At 30.8% G+C, this 18,432-nt stretch overlaps 1 protein-coding gene across 2 annotated transcripts in view; it reads right to left on the bottom strand.

Annotated features, from left to right (window-relative positions):
* Positions 1–6,358, bottom strand: part of LOC111417870 (protein bark beetle) — a 47,865-nt gene extending 41,507 nt beyond the window's left edge. For both annotated transcript variants that reach the window (XM_023050263.2, XM_023050264.2), the window contains exon 1: positions 5,459–6,358. In XM_023050263.2, coding sequence (XP_022906031.2) covers positions 5,459–5,977 — 519 coding nt within the window. In that variant the 5' untranslated portion in view covers positions 5,978–6,358. The remainder of the gene's footprint in view (positions 1–5,458) is intronic.
* Between the last annotated feature and the right edge of the window lie 12,074 nt (positions 6,359–18,432).

The raw sequence follows: 18,432 nt of genomic DNA, 5'->3' as shown, positions 1-18,432 counted from the left end.
GCACCATAACTTAATTTTTTTAAATGGCACCCTCCATATTTTATTACTTAGTCGTCTTCGGTGTCTCATTCTACATCTTTTATATCCCATATGTCCCATACCTAACATTAATAGTTTGGGAGATAATTAGGGTTTTTTGAAAAATGCACATATATCATATGGATATTTAGCCTAGTGTGCCATGAAAAACAAGCCTTCTCAATGAGTTCTTGTCAAAAACTCATTTGTTTACGTCACTTGATGCATGTGAGCTAATAATTATCTGTTAGGTCCCTTAATATTAGTACTGAAAAGAGTTAAATAATATTTACACAAATCAAGAAATTCTTAATTTATTTTTTATGCATGAAAAACGCTACAAAGTTCGTAGTATGATTCCAAGATCTTCTTTGGCAGCTCGAATTGAGGTGTTGAGACTGGGCTCGAAATAAGGCAAGGTATTCACATCTTCTGTTGTATTGTCTACTACATTTTTTGGTCAGCTTAACACGTGATTAATTCGTCCAAAATGCAAAAAATTTGCTTCTATTCTTCTAAATTTACCTTTTGTCATCGGAGGTAAATGTGGATAATTTTCATTAAACATTCTGCAAGTTCTACTAAGAACATTGTCGCACTTTTCGTGCACAAAAAATAAATTATGGATTTCTTCATTTGTATAAACATTATTTACGTTATTAATATCTATTTTAACTGGTTTTAGACTCACAAGCATCAAACAACATAAATCAGACTTTGACGTTTGTCAATAAGTTATTAAACATTTGTTTTCCATGGCACACTAGGTTAATATCGATATGATATGTGAGCATTTTTCAAAAAACCCTAATTATTTCTCAAACCATTAATGTTAGGCATAAGACATATGGAGTATAAAAGATGTAAAATGATACGCCGAAGACGACTAAGTAATAAAATATGGGGGGTGCCATTTAAAAAAATGAAGTTATGGTGCTTCCAAATTTCGAAAAGTTAACGTGCCGTAGTAAAGTGACCAAACGATCTAGACCAGCGGTTCTCAAACTTATATCCTTGCGTACCACTAAGGCTATTTTAAAAATCAGGTAGTACCACTGAACAAAAAAAAAACAATAATGATAATGCAAATATAAACTGTTTTGCGTACCACTTGAGAACTTCTCGCGTACCATCAGTGGTACGCGTACCATAGTTTGAGAACCACTGATCTAGACAGCTGTTCTTGGCACCAAAACATACTCCATCATGTTGTTTAAGCATGTTCTGAATCCTAAATTGATATCTCAAAAATCGAGTGTTCTATGATTTTTTGAACAAATGTCCGCTGGAGTAGATTTTTCTAGAAAAATTCGAATAACTCGAGAACGGCCGAATCAAATTGCAAAAAGTAAAGTTATTTATAAACCTTCAAAACAGACAAATCCAAATATGTAAAAATATACAGGGTGTTCCATTTAAAAAAATAAAGTAGGTGACGACTTCCGGTATAACCGGAAGTGCTAGAAATTTGAAAATATTTTAGGCGAAGAGAATGTAATTGATAATCCTTAAGTCTGAATTCTCAAATTTTTATTTGGGCCAGAACCCCAGAAACGTCTAATAACCGGTCTCGCTGAGATACTCTGTATACTATGTAGAACTAACACATAGTGATATCATCGTTATCATGTTAAAATGTTAATTGAGATCTCAAATTGTCTACATCTTTGTATTTCATAATGATATCTACGCATTTTATTAATTTTATTACATGGTTTCTTAATGAGCACCTAGCTATGCAAGTGCCAATTTATAACTGGAAGGGAATTTTCTGTACCATTGTATAAGCAAGAAATGTTAAATGTTACCTCAACTTTAAAGACCATTTAGATTTAATTTATGGGAATAAGAAAACATTTTATATAGCGAATTCAAAAAGGAAATGTTAAGATGAAATGCTAGTTTATAAATATTCATGAACTTCTAAAAATTACTGTTATTTTTTTTTAATTTTAAAGTAGTTAATTTACAAACGTTTCTGTATAATTATTACAAATGACATGAATACGAGACAAAAAGGCGAACGAAAAACGATGAATATCGCTTTTAAAATTGCTATGTAAGTAATTTTACAACAATTATTGTTTTAATACCACGAACAAGACAGCTTTTCAAGCAAAAGTTAAATATAATGCACATAATTACGTATATAAATAGTGTGAATCATCGAGTTGATTCATAAAAAAGTACTGGACTTGGAATTTCGACGTTAATTGAACCTATCTCGGCTTTAAAACCTTCCGGCTCGATGTTTATGGTTTTTGCCTTTCTCTTTAAACCGAGTTTGAGCGAACAAAACACAAGAATGACGACGGTTGAGACACCTTGAAGTCCGTTAAGTATTTAAAGGTGATTTAACGTTCTGACGTTGTCTAGAGACTATAGAGAATCGATTTTAAATGATGAATCATTTACCAAGAATCTATACCATATCACTATAAAGATTGTTTTTGGGAAACATCTTAATTACCTCTAATTATTTTTTATCTTAACTTTTAAAAAATATATTTGCGAACATAATAAAATAAAACTTTGAAAATGGTTACAGCAAATGTTTAAATAGTACTCTAAATCACATTTTAGTAAGGTTATCGAAAGCTTATCAAATCTAGTTAATTAGACCAACCCTCATAGACGTGCGGTTTTATCGCGTTGCTCACTCATCTGTACACATAAGCACGTGTAAACAGTACTGTTTACATTCGCATTTACTAATATGTTGATATAATTCTTTTTAAATCAACATTGCATGAATTCAGGACTTTACAATGTTTGAAAAGTGCATTCAACTAATAATATTTAATATTTTTAAGGTGTTGAGTTGAAGAAGTAGTAAAAGGAGGAATGAATGAAAGAAGCCGACTATAGAGGGAAATTTAATCCATTACGATAGATTTTTTTTGCTCACTTGTCCACTATAACCGAGCGAATTAGTGCGTAAATTGGTGAGTAAATGAACTTTAATTGAATCATCTTTAATCTTCTTAGGTCGTGATCCTTTAAGGTAGTACAATTTTAAGTCTATAGTAATTTTTACTTGTATACATTCACTCATCATATCATTAAAATTTTAAGATTCGAAAAAATGATCTTTAATATATTAAATACCAAATAAATTTGCTTCAAATTGCTTTTTATTTCATAATGATATCTCAATTAGTTTTTGAGATACGAAAAGATTAATTACCCTAACAATTATTTTTTAAATTATGCAAGGTTGCCTTGAAAAAATCATAACTTCAAAATTTGAAGATTCCAAGAAATGATGTTCAACATATTAAATATTAAATAAATTTGCTTTAAATTGATTTTTATTTCATAATGATATCTCAAGTAGTTTTTGAGATACGTAAAGGTTAATTACCCTAATATTTATATTTAAAATTATGCAAGGTTGCCTTGAAAAAATCATAACTTCAAAATTTGAAGATTCCAAGAAATGATATTCAACATATTAAATATTAAATAAATTTGCTTTAAATTGCTTTTTATTTCATAATGATATCTCAATTAGTTTTTGAGATACGTAAAGATTAATTACCCTAACAATTATGTTTAAAATTATGCAAGGTTGCCTTGAAAAAATCATAACTTCAAAATTTGAAGATTCCAAGAAATGATATTCAACATATTAAATATTAAATAAATTTGCTTTAAATTGCTTTTTATTTCATAATGATATCTCAATTAGTTTTTGAGATACGTAAAGATTAATTACCCTAACAATTATGTTTAAAATTATGCAAGGTTGCCTGGAAAAAATCATAACTTCAAAATTTGAAGATTCCAAGAAATGATATCCAACATATTAAATATTAAATAAATTTGCTTTAAATTGCTTTTTATTTCATTATGATATCTCAATTAGTTTTTCAGATACGTAAAGATTAATTACCCTAACAATTATGTTTAAAATTATGCAAGGTTGCCTTGAAAAAATCATAACTTCAAAATTTGAAGATTCCAAGAAATGATATTCAACATATTAAATATTAAATAAATTTGCTTTAAATTGCTTTTTATTTCATAATGATATCTCAATTAGTTTTTGAGATACGTAAAGATTAATTACCCTAACAATTATGTTTAAAATTAAGCAAGGTTGCCTTGAAAAAATCATAACTTCAAAATTTGAAGATTCCAAGAAATGATATTCAACATATTAAATATTAAATAAATTTGCTTTAAATTGCTTTTTATTTCATAATGATATCTCAATTAGTTTTTGAGATACGTAAAGATTAATTACCCTAACAAATATGTTTAAAATTATGCAAGGTTGCCTTGAAAAAATCATAACTTCAAAATTTGAAGATTCCAAGAAATGATATTCAACATATTATTAAATATTAAATAAATTTGCTTTAAATTGCTTTTTATTTCATAATGATATCTCAAGTAGTTTTTGAGATACGTAAAGGTTAATTACCCTAATATTTATAATTAAAATTATGCAAGGTTGCCTTGAAAAAATCATAACTTCAAAATTTGAAGATTCCAAGAAATGATATTCAACATATTAAATATTAAATAAATTTGCTTTAAATTGCTTTTTATTTCATAATGATATCTCAATTAGTTTTTGAGATACTCAAAGATTACGTAAAGGATGCGAAATTTATCTTGCATAAAAAGTGAATTATGGAAAGTTAATAGAGAAATTTTATAAGAATTAATTTTGATTTTCGATATTGATGTAGGTTTTAAGTGGTTCAATGCTATCAGTATTTTCACCTAGATAAAAATAAAACAAAACCCAACCAAATCGCTCTAAATAGATAACGAAACATCCCAACAATAAACCTTTCATTCAGATTTTAGATTAAGATAGGATTCAAAGAATTTTATTGTCATTTATTTATTTCGTTTTTCCATTTTAGGTTATTTCTATACGTTACTTTTCCATTTTACCAGCTTGTACCGGAAAAGGATGTCGTTGTTGAGAGACATGGTTTGAATTTTTAAAGCATTCGGATTCCACTCTCCCAACTCTTTGTCAATTCAAATTCTAACTGAATAATCAATTAAAAAGAAATCAAATAAAATATCGTTTTGATTTTATCTTATAACCACATATTGACTAACATGAAAAATCAACTCTTTATCTCCACCAAATATTGACCTAACAACCTGCACTTGACTTCCAGCTCTGATCTAAAAACCTCAAAATCCAACGAACACAAAAAATGGGTTATAATACACAATCTAACCTAAAAACTCAATTCAGTTGTAATCAGAACAAATATTGTAATCAATTCTTGCGGCACCTGCTTAATTCACATTCGCGGGTTTAGTGATAATGATAAAAAACTTTTGTTGGTTTTATCAGGTGAATCATCGAATAAACATGCGTGAATAAAGGTTTTAATTAATAACAGCGGTTTGTTGCATAAAGAGAAATAATAAAAAAGATACTAGGATTATGAGTTTGAAGACTTACCACAGCGTTTAAAACTCCAAGAACTGTTATTCCCGTTTGAGGTTCAAATCTAACTTCAACTCCTGCCTCTATCACCAAACGAGCATTTTTTTCAACAATCAAATCACTTCGCACCAAATACGGACTTTTTTCTTTTGTAAAATACAATGTGTCTTCTAATAATGTCCCTCCAGGGTGTTCTGTTAAAATTGGACGATTTTCCCCATTATCTGGGTAAGATTCATGATTTTTCTCATCGTTCTCTACATGATTTGATCCTGAATAAAATCCTTGATGAGCTTCTGGATAATTTTCAGGGTCATTTTGTGGATAATTATCTGGCTGATTTTGTGGATAATTATTTGGATAATTTTGTGGATAATTATCTGGATGATTTTGCGGATAATTTTCTGGATAATTTCTATGTGGGTCCGATTGAACATCGAATTTTTGATTTTCTAAAACATTTTCTGAACTCCATTGCGATCTTCCAGGAACGAATAATAAAATTGAGAGAAAAAAAGTCACCGAAACGTACATTTTCTTTTAACAGATCACCATATCACCAAACCAAAAAAATATTTCTATCCCCACTTAAGATTCTCCTTTAAAATTTTCAAAAATCGCCACAAACACTCAAAAATGGCGCACTAATTTCTAAAATTCACCAAGTTTACCACGAAAAATCACTAAAATCGTGCAAAAAATATGAAAATGCGAAGAAAATACGTTTGCGATCGTTGAAAACTGCCGTCTACTGGTCGGTTCGGAGGCGCGGCTTTGCTTCTTTTTACGTAAAAAATAATTCTCCGAGCGGTCACGTGACTTCCCCACCTTTGCCGTTCAGGTAGAAATGGTTTACAGGTAGGAACAGGTGTAAATGTTTCGGTTGTTGGCCGATAGATACCGGCGTTGCTCAGCAGTTGCTGTTAAAATGAAGTCAACTGTAACTGACGAACAAGTGAGCAAAACAAGGATTGTGGAGAGGTACGGAGTGGGGACTGGATGAGGGGGGAAATGGGAAATTGAGTTTATTTTAGAATTCATTCAGTTTAAGTGCAAATGAGTTATTTAGAATTACCTGCACGAGATAATGATTAAGTAGTAATGAAATATTAATTTTTTCATTTTTCCTAAAATTACTTATTGTTAGAGTGAATGTCGATATAAATACACGTAAATTGAGTAATGTTCATTAACTGATGATTAATATATCATAAATTGATGATCTAATATATTTGGGGCATGTAATGTGCAGAATTTATTGTTGTTTGGAAATGATTTTAGTTTTTTTAACTTATTATACTATATCTATTTCGCTAAATTTTCGATTAACTTCTTTACTTGGAAGAATAACTCGTAATAACTTTATTTAATAACATAGCATAAAACTTATAATACTTGAATCACTTTTTGTCTTTCTTTGTCCGCTTCGCTCATCTATCGACCTTCATTTTATCGACATGGTCTCGATCTTGTGAATCTAATAATTATCTTATTTCTACACCTCATTCTCATGATATGTCCTATATATAACGGTTTTCTTCGCTTAACCGTTATAATTACTTCTTTCTCGTATATAGGGACTATAGACAACATATTTTTACTGAGACATCTGCTGAATAGGGAATTAGATAAAAAGAGGGATTGTGTGCACTATTCATAGATCTAAAAGGGGGATTTGATACGGTATATAAGGAGAAATGGTGAAGGTGAATTAGGGAATATTTAATAGAGAGGATGGAAGATATTCAACTGGAGGTGTGAGGCAGGGATATACATTAAGGTCGGATTTGAATCTAGAAGAGAGATTGAAGAGAAAACGAAACGAGGCAGTAATGGTGACGGATGAAAAGATACATTTATTAGCATAGTCAGATGACCTGGTGGTGGTGGTGCCAACAGACGCTACAGAGTTGAGAAGGATGATGAGGTCAATGGAGGGAAACGGAAAAGGGAGAAATGGGAATGATGAAGTTGAGGCAAATAATTAGAAAAACAAGTAAATTATTTGTGAAGGAAAGATTTGTGCAGACGAAAAATAATGTTTGTTGAATTGGCGAAGAGTGTCACAATGTATGTAGTGGACATTCAGGAGAGATATGTAGTGAGAGAGGAGAAGTAGGAGGATTTGCTGAAGCAGAGGAGCGTCTTTAAATTTTTTGGAGAGTGTGGTGGGATAGTATAGCCAACAAGAAAGAAGGCTCAGTTGGAAGAGAGAACTATAGAGAGATACTATAATAAGTATACAGGGTGATTCACATAAGAACCGACACAGAGCAGGGGCATGTAGAGTACAATAAATTAAGATGATTTAATGCAATTTATCTCTATACTAAGTTGAACCCCTAAGGAGTTATAGGCCTTGAAAGTTGGGTCTTAAATTTTTAAAATATTCAATATCTTCGTAATACATAAAGCTAGGATATCTAAAGTCCTCCAGGTGACCCTAGATACCATTTGCGCTTGGTGTAAGGGAGAGAACCTCTCAATAAACCCGCAAAAGACAATTGTTGTGCCCTTCACCAGGAAGCGAAAGTTGGATGGACTAATCCGCCCAACTATCCAAGGTGAAGAAATTCTGACTGTGGTTAGACCTATGATCACATACAGAGCAGCAGCATGGTATAGGAAAGTCCGACAGACTTCAGTTATCAGTAAACTTTCACGAATTCAACGAGTAGCTGGATTGGCAATCTCTGGTGCGATAGGCACAACGCCAACTCTAGCAATGAAGGTTCTGCTTGGCCTATCTCCTCTGTATTTGCATATAGAGAAAGTGGCTAGAACAACCATTTACAGATTTAAGCAATATGCTCAAAACTGTTCCGACATGTCCTACCAATGGGCTGCGTAAGACATTATAAGCACTGATACTGTGCTATCAATGCCGTCAGATTTGACGGTATCACTATCAGTGATTAATGCTCGATACCAGATTGACATTTGGACATTTGCTGACATTTGCTTGTACACAGATGGATCAAAAACGCCTGAAGTGGTAGGAGCAGGAGTATACTGCCAGACACCTCGAATTAAGCAAGCCTACAGCCTGGGTACGTACTGTACTGTATTCCAGGCGGAAGTATTTGCTATTGACATGGGTACTAAAATCCTTCTTGAAAGAGGGGTGAAGAACATGACAGTACGAATTTTCTCAGACAGTCAAGCCGCTCTCGAGGCGCTGCAAGCCGTGAAAACGGTGTCGGCTCTGGTTAATGATTGTAAGAGAACATTAAACACACTGAGTTGTGATAACAGAGTCTCTCTGATCTGGGTCCCGGGTCACTCTGGGGTTGCTGGCAATGAAGCAGCATATAAGCTAGCACGAGATGGCAGCGCTGAAGCGTTTGTGGGGCCGAAACCAGCAGTTGGTGTATCATTTGCGATGGCCAAATATATGATTGGACTGTGGGCTGAAGAGAGACTTCGCCTACTGTGGACCAGTTCTCCTGGAATGAGACATGCTAAGGTGTTTATTAACATCGCCACTGTCAAACCCGGGAATATTTTAGGACTTGCCCGTAGTAGCACAAAAGTTCTAATGGGTGTTTTTACTGGACACTGCCGATTAAAAGCACACCTCAACTTGTTGGGTTTAGCCGACGATGTTGAATGCCGACTATGTGCGGAGGAAGCAGAGACGGTTGAGCATGTTTTATGCCACTGCCCTGCCGTTAACCGTATCAGATTCTCGATGTTTGGGTCGCAGTTTATCTCCTCAAAAGATCTGAATGACGTTTCGCCGAGCAAGGTGCACGGTGAAATTTGATAACGATATCTATCGGTAGGGTCGCGGTGCAAGGATGGTTGGTCCGCCTACCCGATATGTATTCTATGTAATGTAATGTAATGTAATACATAAAGCTAGAAAAACCAAATTTGGTATACGTTATGAGTGTACCAAGAGTATTAATTGGTAGTAAATTCAGCTTAATTGAGGCATTTCAAAAGATTGATTAAGGGTGATGAAATTTTGACAGATGTTACTTAAAATAAGCGAAAATTCAGTAGTCGGCTATGAAATTGTACGTCCAACTTGACAAATAGGACAAATAGTAAATTTTCTTAATCTGTACTCTTAAACTGGTTTTATTTAATTTTAGCCTGACCAGTTTCGGCCCGTGGCCGTCTTCAGAGAATCTACAATAAGATTAACATTTTTTCAAGTCAACTTTTTAACAAACGAGTTTCTTGAAAATTAATATTAAAGTTAAATTCATAAAAATATAATAAAAAAGATTACTTACATTCCACAAGAAATCACAAAAAAGTCATATCATTAAATATTACGTTTACAAAAGTTATAGTTCCGCAATTATTTAAAATAAAATTAAGGACAAAATTTAGACGTTGACAAGTTAAAATTTAAGAACGTTCTGAATCTAAAAATACAGGGTGTCTCACGTAACTGGTTTGTTAGAACTTGTTTAGGCTCCACAATTCGTAAAAATATTTTCAAGATGGCTGCCATTTCCGGTCTACCGAAAGTAGACCATAACTTCGTTATTTTAAATGGAATGCTATAGTTTTTATTACACCTTTTAATTGTACGTAAAAAAGTATGTTGACTTCCATTAAAGTTATTGGTACCTAGAGTTTTTCGTTTTCGAGTTATTTTGATTTTAAGTATTTTTTGGCAAACTTCACCATGCTCTCTAAAACGCCATATCCCAATCCCAGCCAACGTTCATTCAAAAAAGGTCTAAATTGGCACGATTACTGTTCAGATCCTGTCAAATAGATTGTCATTGTTGTATCAGCTTATCTTATACAGGCTGGCCAAAAACTAAATTACCGTTTCTCCATATTCAATGGGGAGAAAGTCGACAATTTTAAATGGAATGCCCCATATTCTATTAGCCTACCCGAAAGGGAATTTAATTCTCTACAAATTATATGTGTATTGAACAGAATACACATATAATAGGCAACCCAAATTACACATACACAAAATAATGTTGTGGTATTGTTGTTTTCTTTAAAAGATTTTACCACAATTAAAAACTTTTCGTGTTATACTTTATAAATAAATTATATTTTACAACATATGCATTATAATTTTAGATACAAGACACGAAACGAAGTATTTATAAAATTGTCAAGTCTATTATTGTTATTATTTTCTTTTGTTTTTTTAGTAATTCGATCTTTTGAAAATCATACAAAAAATATATTGTAGCACATTTGGATTTTAGGGAGTAGATTTTGTAGACTGTCTTGTCAATTGTAAATAAATTCTAAAGAATCTAAATACCGGGGAATTTGATGAAAGAGCGTAGAGAGATGGAAGAAAGTACACTGTGTTAATTAATTATCGTAACCCACGTGACCTGTGTAATATTGGCTGCATATCTCAATATGTGGTGATGGCTTGGATAATTTTTAATTATTAACCAGATATTGACAGCTGATCGTGCGTTGTTATTGTGATTGTCGTACGCTTTGTCCGTTTCCGTATATTCTTTGTTCTTAACCGTTTTTTGCTGCCTTTATATTTTTCGAAACAGTTCTTTTAGAACTATCATTGCTTCTAACGGTTGCTTTAAGCGGTAAATCAATAAACAAATCAAAATTACTACTTTCAACATTAATTTCAATCTATGGGTACACTAAAAATTATTTTATATAAAAGGACAGAAAGTTGGTCTTTTTTTATATTTAAAATATTTTTTAATTATTAAAATATATCAAAATATATTTTAAACAGCTTTTTAAGTTAATGAATTGTCGCCATAGTTTTTAGGAACTATCGTCGCGTTGCAATACCAATCTGTGATATTGGTTGCATACTTTGTCGGATACGATAATTAATTAACACACTGTATGATTGATGTAAGATGCAATTTAAAAGGTTCACAAAAATAAAAAGAGAAAACGGCACGTACCAAAATTATTAACAAAACTTGTTCAATCACAATAGAAAAGAAACGAAATAAAGAGTAATTGAAAATAAAGAAAAGTTTTAATATTTATGTACGAACATTAAGAATTAATCAAAACAATTGATAAAAAAATAAAGTATGAATTTTAAAGAACCATGTTACCTATTTTTTCCTTTTTCTTATCCCTTTCATCTTATTTATTTTAGAGATACAAATGATTTTTTTTTATTTGTAAAGAAATGTTTTTTTTTTTTGTTTTTACAGTAACATTGATGACGATCTTCACAACAAAGCAGATTCCTATTTCCCTTAGCTATTATTAAGTTTTCATAATTCAAATTATTTAAACAATCTGTTGTTTAATTTATTTTTTTAATTTTCAATTTCATTTAAATAATTTTAGTAGAATTTTAAACAAAATTTCATATAGTAGTAGTTTTATTGGCGTTAAATTCACATTTTTTATTGCTTCTGTATTCAAAGAAATCCGGATATTAATATAATATAATATCTATCTATAATATCTACAGGGTGAGTTTTTTTCCATGTTTAGTATAGAAATCTTGAAAACTAGCGCAAAATTGCAGTTTTATGAACTTAATTTAATGAGCTTTTTGTTTTTTTGATAAAATGCATGACTAACTAGATATCTCGAAAAAACCGCTTTTTTGTTATATCGTTAGATACCTATGGCTCCGCTATTATTTATTTTAGGAAAAATGTGTAAAAGAAAAATTTGTAGGGTGAAGAGAAGGCTGGCGACGATCAAAATGTTTTTCTGCAGCATGTATTGCATTTTTATAGCATAAAATGTAACACTTAATGATATCACGCTTTTATTGTTTAGAAAAATTCATATTGATTATAATTTACAAAACCTCAATCAACGTTAATTAGCAACTAAACGACACATACGTTTGCCTTAAGCTGTCATAACCAAACGTATCTATCAACTGTTTCCATAGCATACTACCTGAATAGTTTTCTAATTAAAAGAATAAATGGCTATAAGTTATTTATTAATAAAAATATCTGTGTCAAGTGGTATATCATTAGAATCGTTGAGAAAAGGCCTTTTCTACCATTAGAAAAATTACAAGTTTGTGTCATAACTCAAAAATTATTGCTTAAATAAAAAAATCAGTTAGACTGCTTTATTAAACATGTAATACCCTACAAATTTTTCCTTTACACATTTTTCCTAAAATCAATAATAGCGGAGCCATAGGTATCGAACGATATAACGAAAAAACGGTTTTTTTCGAGATATCTAGTTATAGTTAGATATCTAGCCATGCATTACATCTAAAAAACAAAAAGCTCATTAAATTGAGTTCATGAAACTGCAATTCTTTCCCTATTTAATCGTCTCTCTATCTCCGCTAGTTTTCGAGATCTCCATACTAAACATGGAAAAAACTCAACTGTATATAATTTATATTATAAACGTATTAAGTTGATATAAATATATGAAAATTTAAACAATCAGCGCTATCTATTTGTGAGAAGCGGTGGCCATCGCTGTTACCGTCTTCGCAAAAGGAATCCACAATATTGATATATCCGGTGGCGATCGGATATCATCATTATCTGTTTTTAATTGATAATATTCTCCAGAGGTGGCGCACTTTCTATTAAACTTGTAATTAACTCGAAAAAAAAAAACAATAATAGCCATTTATAGTTATTTTTGATACAAAATAGTAATTGCAATTTGATTCGGCTGTTCTCGAGTTATTCGAATTTTTCTAGAAAAATCTGCTGCTGCAGACATTTGTTAAAAAAATCAGAGAACATTCGATTTTTGGGATATCAATTTAGGATTCAGAACAAGCTTAAGCAACATGATGGAGTATGTTTTGGTGCCCAGTACGCCTGTCTAGAACGTTTGGTCACTTTACTATGGCACGTTAACTTTTTGAAACTTGGAAGTACCATAACTTCATTTTTTTAAATGGCACCCCCCCATATTTTATATTTAGTCGTCTTCGGTGTCTCATTTTACATCTTTTATATCCCATATGTCCTATACCTAACATTTATAGTTTCGGAGATAATTAGGGTTCTTTGAAAAATGCACACATCATATCGATATTTAACATAGTGTTCCATGAATACCTAGTATGGCCTAGTGAATAATCAAATGAAATGAGGGGTTGAAAATTTCCACACTTGTGATGGAAGCTATGATTTATTTTTGTTGGTGTGATGAGTAGATTACTTTTTGTAGTGATTTGTTCTCAAGAAATGCCACGTTTGGAATTTAGTAATGAGGATTACTTGAATCTGATAATAATTTATGGAGAGTGTAACTAAATAATTGCGCGTGCGTGTCGGCTTTGGTTGCACTCTCTATAAATTATTATCAGATTCAAATAATTTTCATTACTAAATCCAAAACGTGTCATTGTTTGGGAACAGATCACTACAAAAAGTAACCTAGTCTTCACACCAACAGAAATAAACCATAGCTTTAGCAAATGTCAAACTGTTTATTTTTTCCTTATTGATCCTCCGATAATACATAAACACCACAACATTTTTCCAGCGGTCAAAGTAGATGATTTATTTTTTGATAACAAAAAATTTAAATCTCAAAAATGACTCAACTTAGGTATAGTGTTGTATGTAACATAAAAGTTGTCTAAAATTGAACAAAAATATCAAAAATGTAATAAAATACAGGGTGCTCCATTTGAAATATGAAAATTGTCACCTCTTCCGGTGTAACAAGTATCCGGAACTTGAAAATATTTTAGTTAAAAAGCTGGCATCAAACATCACAAGTCTACAATTTTTACCAACACATACTGCATCATGTTACTTAAGCATGTTCTGAATCCTAAATTGATATCCCAAAAATCGAGTGTTCTCTGATTTTTTGAACAAATGTCTGCTGAAGCAAATTTTTCAAGAAAAATTCGAATAACTCGAGAACGGCCGAATCAAATTGCAAAAAGTAAAGTTATTCATAAACCTTGAAAACAGACAAATCCAAATATATAAAAATATACAGGGTGTTGCATTTAAAAAAATAAAGTAGGTGGCGACTTCCGGAAGTATAACCGGAAGTGCTGGAAATCTGAAAATATTTTAGTCGAAGAGAACGCTGTAGTGTAGTAATTAATTATAAATAATATATTAATTTAATTGTTAAGTAGGTTAAGTATTCTTTTGTGCGCTATTGCAAATTCTTCGTAATCGATCACAATGTAACGTAATCACTTTTCGTTATTAAAAAGCGGTCATGATTGCGAAGGATGAGTAGTAGCAATCAATACATTAATGTAATCATATTTTAATAAACATTTATTCTTACATCATGTTTCAATCAAAAAAGATCCTGAACCATCGCAACGCAATTGATAATACTTAAATCTAAATTTTCAAATTTTTATTTTGGCCAGAATCCTGTTTAGTTTTAATGGGCGTTCGTCGTGGATGACCCTGTATAAGTACGAAGGCTTTCACGGCCGGTGTGAATTGAACTGAAATTAGAACTAAAACTAGAACTATCACTAGAACTAATATTATAAGTAACACTAGAAACTTTCGGGTTTTGCTGTGCGTCTTTTAAGAAAAGGTTTACCCGAAAAAGGTTAAACCCGAAAGTTTCTAGTGTTAGTTCTAGTATTAGTTCTAGTGATAGTTCTAGTTTTAGTTCTAATTTTAGTTCAAGATAGTAATATTCAAAATTACTTAAAAGACCTTACTGACGATGCCAGTACTGATTATTCTCTGTGGAAGGCAACAAGAAAGCTTAAAGTTTCAAAAACACATACACCTCCAATTCGAAATGGTAATGGAAATTTGTTCTAAGAGCAATCAAGAAAAAGTTAATTTGTTTGCTGAACATCTGAAAGAAACTTTTACATCAGACAGTCCAACAACTATGCTAAATAGTGTTCCTAGCATAATTCTAAATGATCAGCAGAGTAATATACCATGTGTAAGAATGAAAGAACTGTATCATGAAATAGAAAAACTAAATATAAAGAAATCAGTAGGTTATGACCTAATTAATGGAGAAACGTTGAAACATCTACCAAAACGGGCGATTGCAAAACTATTACACATAATTAATGCTGCTTTTAAACAGAAATACTTCCCAAGTATATGGAAAGTTGCTGAAATAATAATGATACCTAAACCTGATGAACCCCCCACAGATGTTACATCATATAGGCCAATCTCATTATTACCCTTACTATCAAACTGCTTGAAAAATTACTATTAAAAAGACTAAAACTTGTCATAGAAGAAAAAGCCCTAATACCAACACATCAATTTGAGTTTCGGAATAAACATGTAACAATAGACCAAGTGCATAGAATAACGAATACTATCGAAATAGCAATGGAAGAAAATAAAGTCTGCTCCGCCGTATTTTTGGATGTTGCGCAAGCTTTCGACAAAGTCTGGTTAGATGGTTTAAATTACAAACTAGACAAATAGTTAGTTAGACGTATTTAGAGTAAAATACGATAACTCTTATTCACTACTACATGAAACACGAGCCAGAGTTCCTCAAGGAAGTGTGCTTGGCCCAACACTGTACTTAATAAATCCACTGTACTAAAAACAAATAAATCGACATACACAAACTTTACTTATTTATTTGAACTTGCTTACAAAAAGTTACACTGAATCTAATACAATGTGTATTGATACTAGAATAAATTATCTCTAGTTGAGCGCATTAATTTATTACGGCGATTATAAAAGAATCTGCTCATTATTTCTTTTATATTTCCTTTGTTCTCGGCTTATAACTTATATATTCTGTTGTTATGTTTGAGGCACGATGCTTTGGGTTCGTCCCGTTTCCGTGCTCAACTGTATGTAAATAAAATAAATAAATAAATAAAAATATGGACACTTTATTACAGAGAATTTGATGACGTAGTCAAAAAAAATTTTGCGGTTTTAAATTTTGAAATATCATGACATTTCGTTTTTTTAAATGGAAACAACCACTGATTATTTAATTATTAAATTCCCCTTATTAAATTCGTTTCTTTTTGGTGATTACAAAAATATAGTTCGACAGGTCTATTTTTTATTGTTTCAGAATAAAGCTAAAAATAAACTTTTTTTATAAAATTTCCATCTAGTGTCGTCGACGAAATTAAATTTACAGTTTCCTGTAAATTACGGTACTATAACTAAAAATTAAAAAAACATATTTCTGATATTTGAAATGCATTTGTTAAACTATTTAATTTATATATGTTTTACACAAAAGTTGGGATAGATTGCATTATTTCACATTTTTTATTAATATTTAATATTATTATAAAATGACTTAATAAATTATTGATAGATGGCGCTCATATATTTTTTTATAAAAAAGTTTATTTTTAGCTTTATTCTAAAACAATAAGAAATAGACCTGTCGAACCCTATATTTTTGTAATCAGAAAAAAATAACGCATTTAATAAGCGGATAATCAGCGGTTGTTTTCATTTAAAAAAATTAAAATTGTCATGATATCTCAAAATCTAAAACCGAAAACATTTTTTTGACTACGTAATCAAATTCTCTGTAAAAGAGTGTCCATATAATGTCTGAGTTATAATACTCCACCTAGAATAATAACGAAGATAATTCCACTTGCTGGTTTTACGATATTTTCAATTTTGGCCTCTAGGGGAAAAACAAAAGACGATAGCGCTATGAGGTTTTCGACATTAGCACTTTCTCGAAAAACGAGATCATGATATGTAAGCTCAAGTTTCCGAGTTAGCCTATTCGAACATCGAATTTGAACCACCTTGTACTTTCAAGGGTTGTAATTACTTTGTACTGGGTATTTGAAATTTTAGTTTCAAATAAAATTACTTATTACTCCAAATACCTTTTTAAAAATACTTGTTACTTATTACTTGGAGTAAAAATAACTTATAGCGCTACTTGTACTGGTTACTGGGAATACTTTTCCTTAAAAATTAGAGTTTTCGGCGAAGTTACCAATGGTTTGAAGACAACGAAATTGTATTTCTCATAGACTTTTCTAGATAAAGCTATAATAAACTAAATAAAATTTGAACAAACATTTAGTTATACGATGGCACTCTGTTATTAATAAAAATAATTAATAGTAATAATTTCCAATAGTGGGAAATAGTAGTACTTGTTAGGTTAGTTTTATTTGTAAATTCGTTATTAGATGTATTCGTTTCATTTCGTTTGTGGATCTGTTATTATGTTAAAACCGTCTAAATATTGTACTACATTTATTTTATTTATTATATGAATATATTATACTTATTAAAAAATGTTTATTAATTATTACTTTTGTATATTTCTACATATTTTTGCATATTTTTTGCATATTTCCAATAAAAAGCTTGCATATTTATGTACATATTTCCTACAATTTGACTGCATAAAAATCCGAACTTTAATTATAAAGAATTAAATTTCGCATCCAACAATTTTCTACGGAGTAGTTTTTTTGTTATTCGCGTTCAAAGTGAGGGGCAAAAACTTTTGAATCCGATAATAGCATTCCTCTTTATAAACCCATATAAATCTTGAAATTGTTTTGATGATTTTTTTGTTAATTTTTATTATTATTATTATCAATTTCTTGTTTTAGCAATTTTTTATTTTTGTTCAGAACTAGGCTTTTGCATCCCAAATATAATAGATAATAATATATTATTCAACAAGCGTATAATGGCGGCTGTTACCCACGAAGATGAAGTTGTAGTTGCAAGTTGTAATCTGAATGGGTAACATCCATTATACGCAAGTTGAATACACTATACTTTATCTACAACTATTTAATTTTGAAAAAAAAATTAAAAAAAAGAAAAAAAATAAATTTGATAGACATTTCAGACATAACCTCAATATAAAAAAACTGTCATTTCTGATAGTATTTTATTTTTTGATTAGTAGGCCGTGTCAGAACTGTGGAATAATGGCTTCATTATTCAACACTTTGTCAATGCGTGTCATTACCCGTCAAAAATCAAATGTATAATGAATAGATAATTCAATAGTTGTATATAAAGTAATTTTATCAGCAGCAAAGATCGATTTCTATCCAAGATAGATGAAATAATTTATCTCTAGATTCTTTTTTCGATCATTAATTTATC

The sequence above is a fragment of the Onthophagus taurus genome, chromosome 11 (assembly GCF_036711975.1).
Source record: "Onthophagus taurus isolate NC chromosome 11, IU_Otau_3.0, whole genome shotgun sequence".
Taxonomy (NCBI): Eukaryota; Metazoa; Arthropoda; class Insecta; order Coleoptera; family Scarabaeidae; genus Onthophagus; species Onthophagus taurus.
This window is presented reverse-complemented; position numbering and strand designations above follow the sequence as displayed.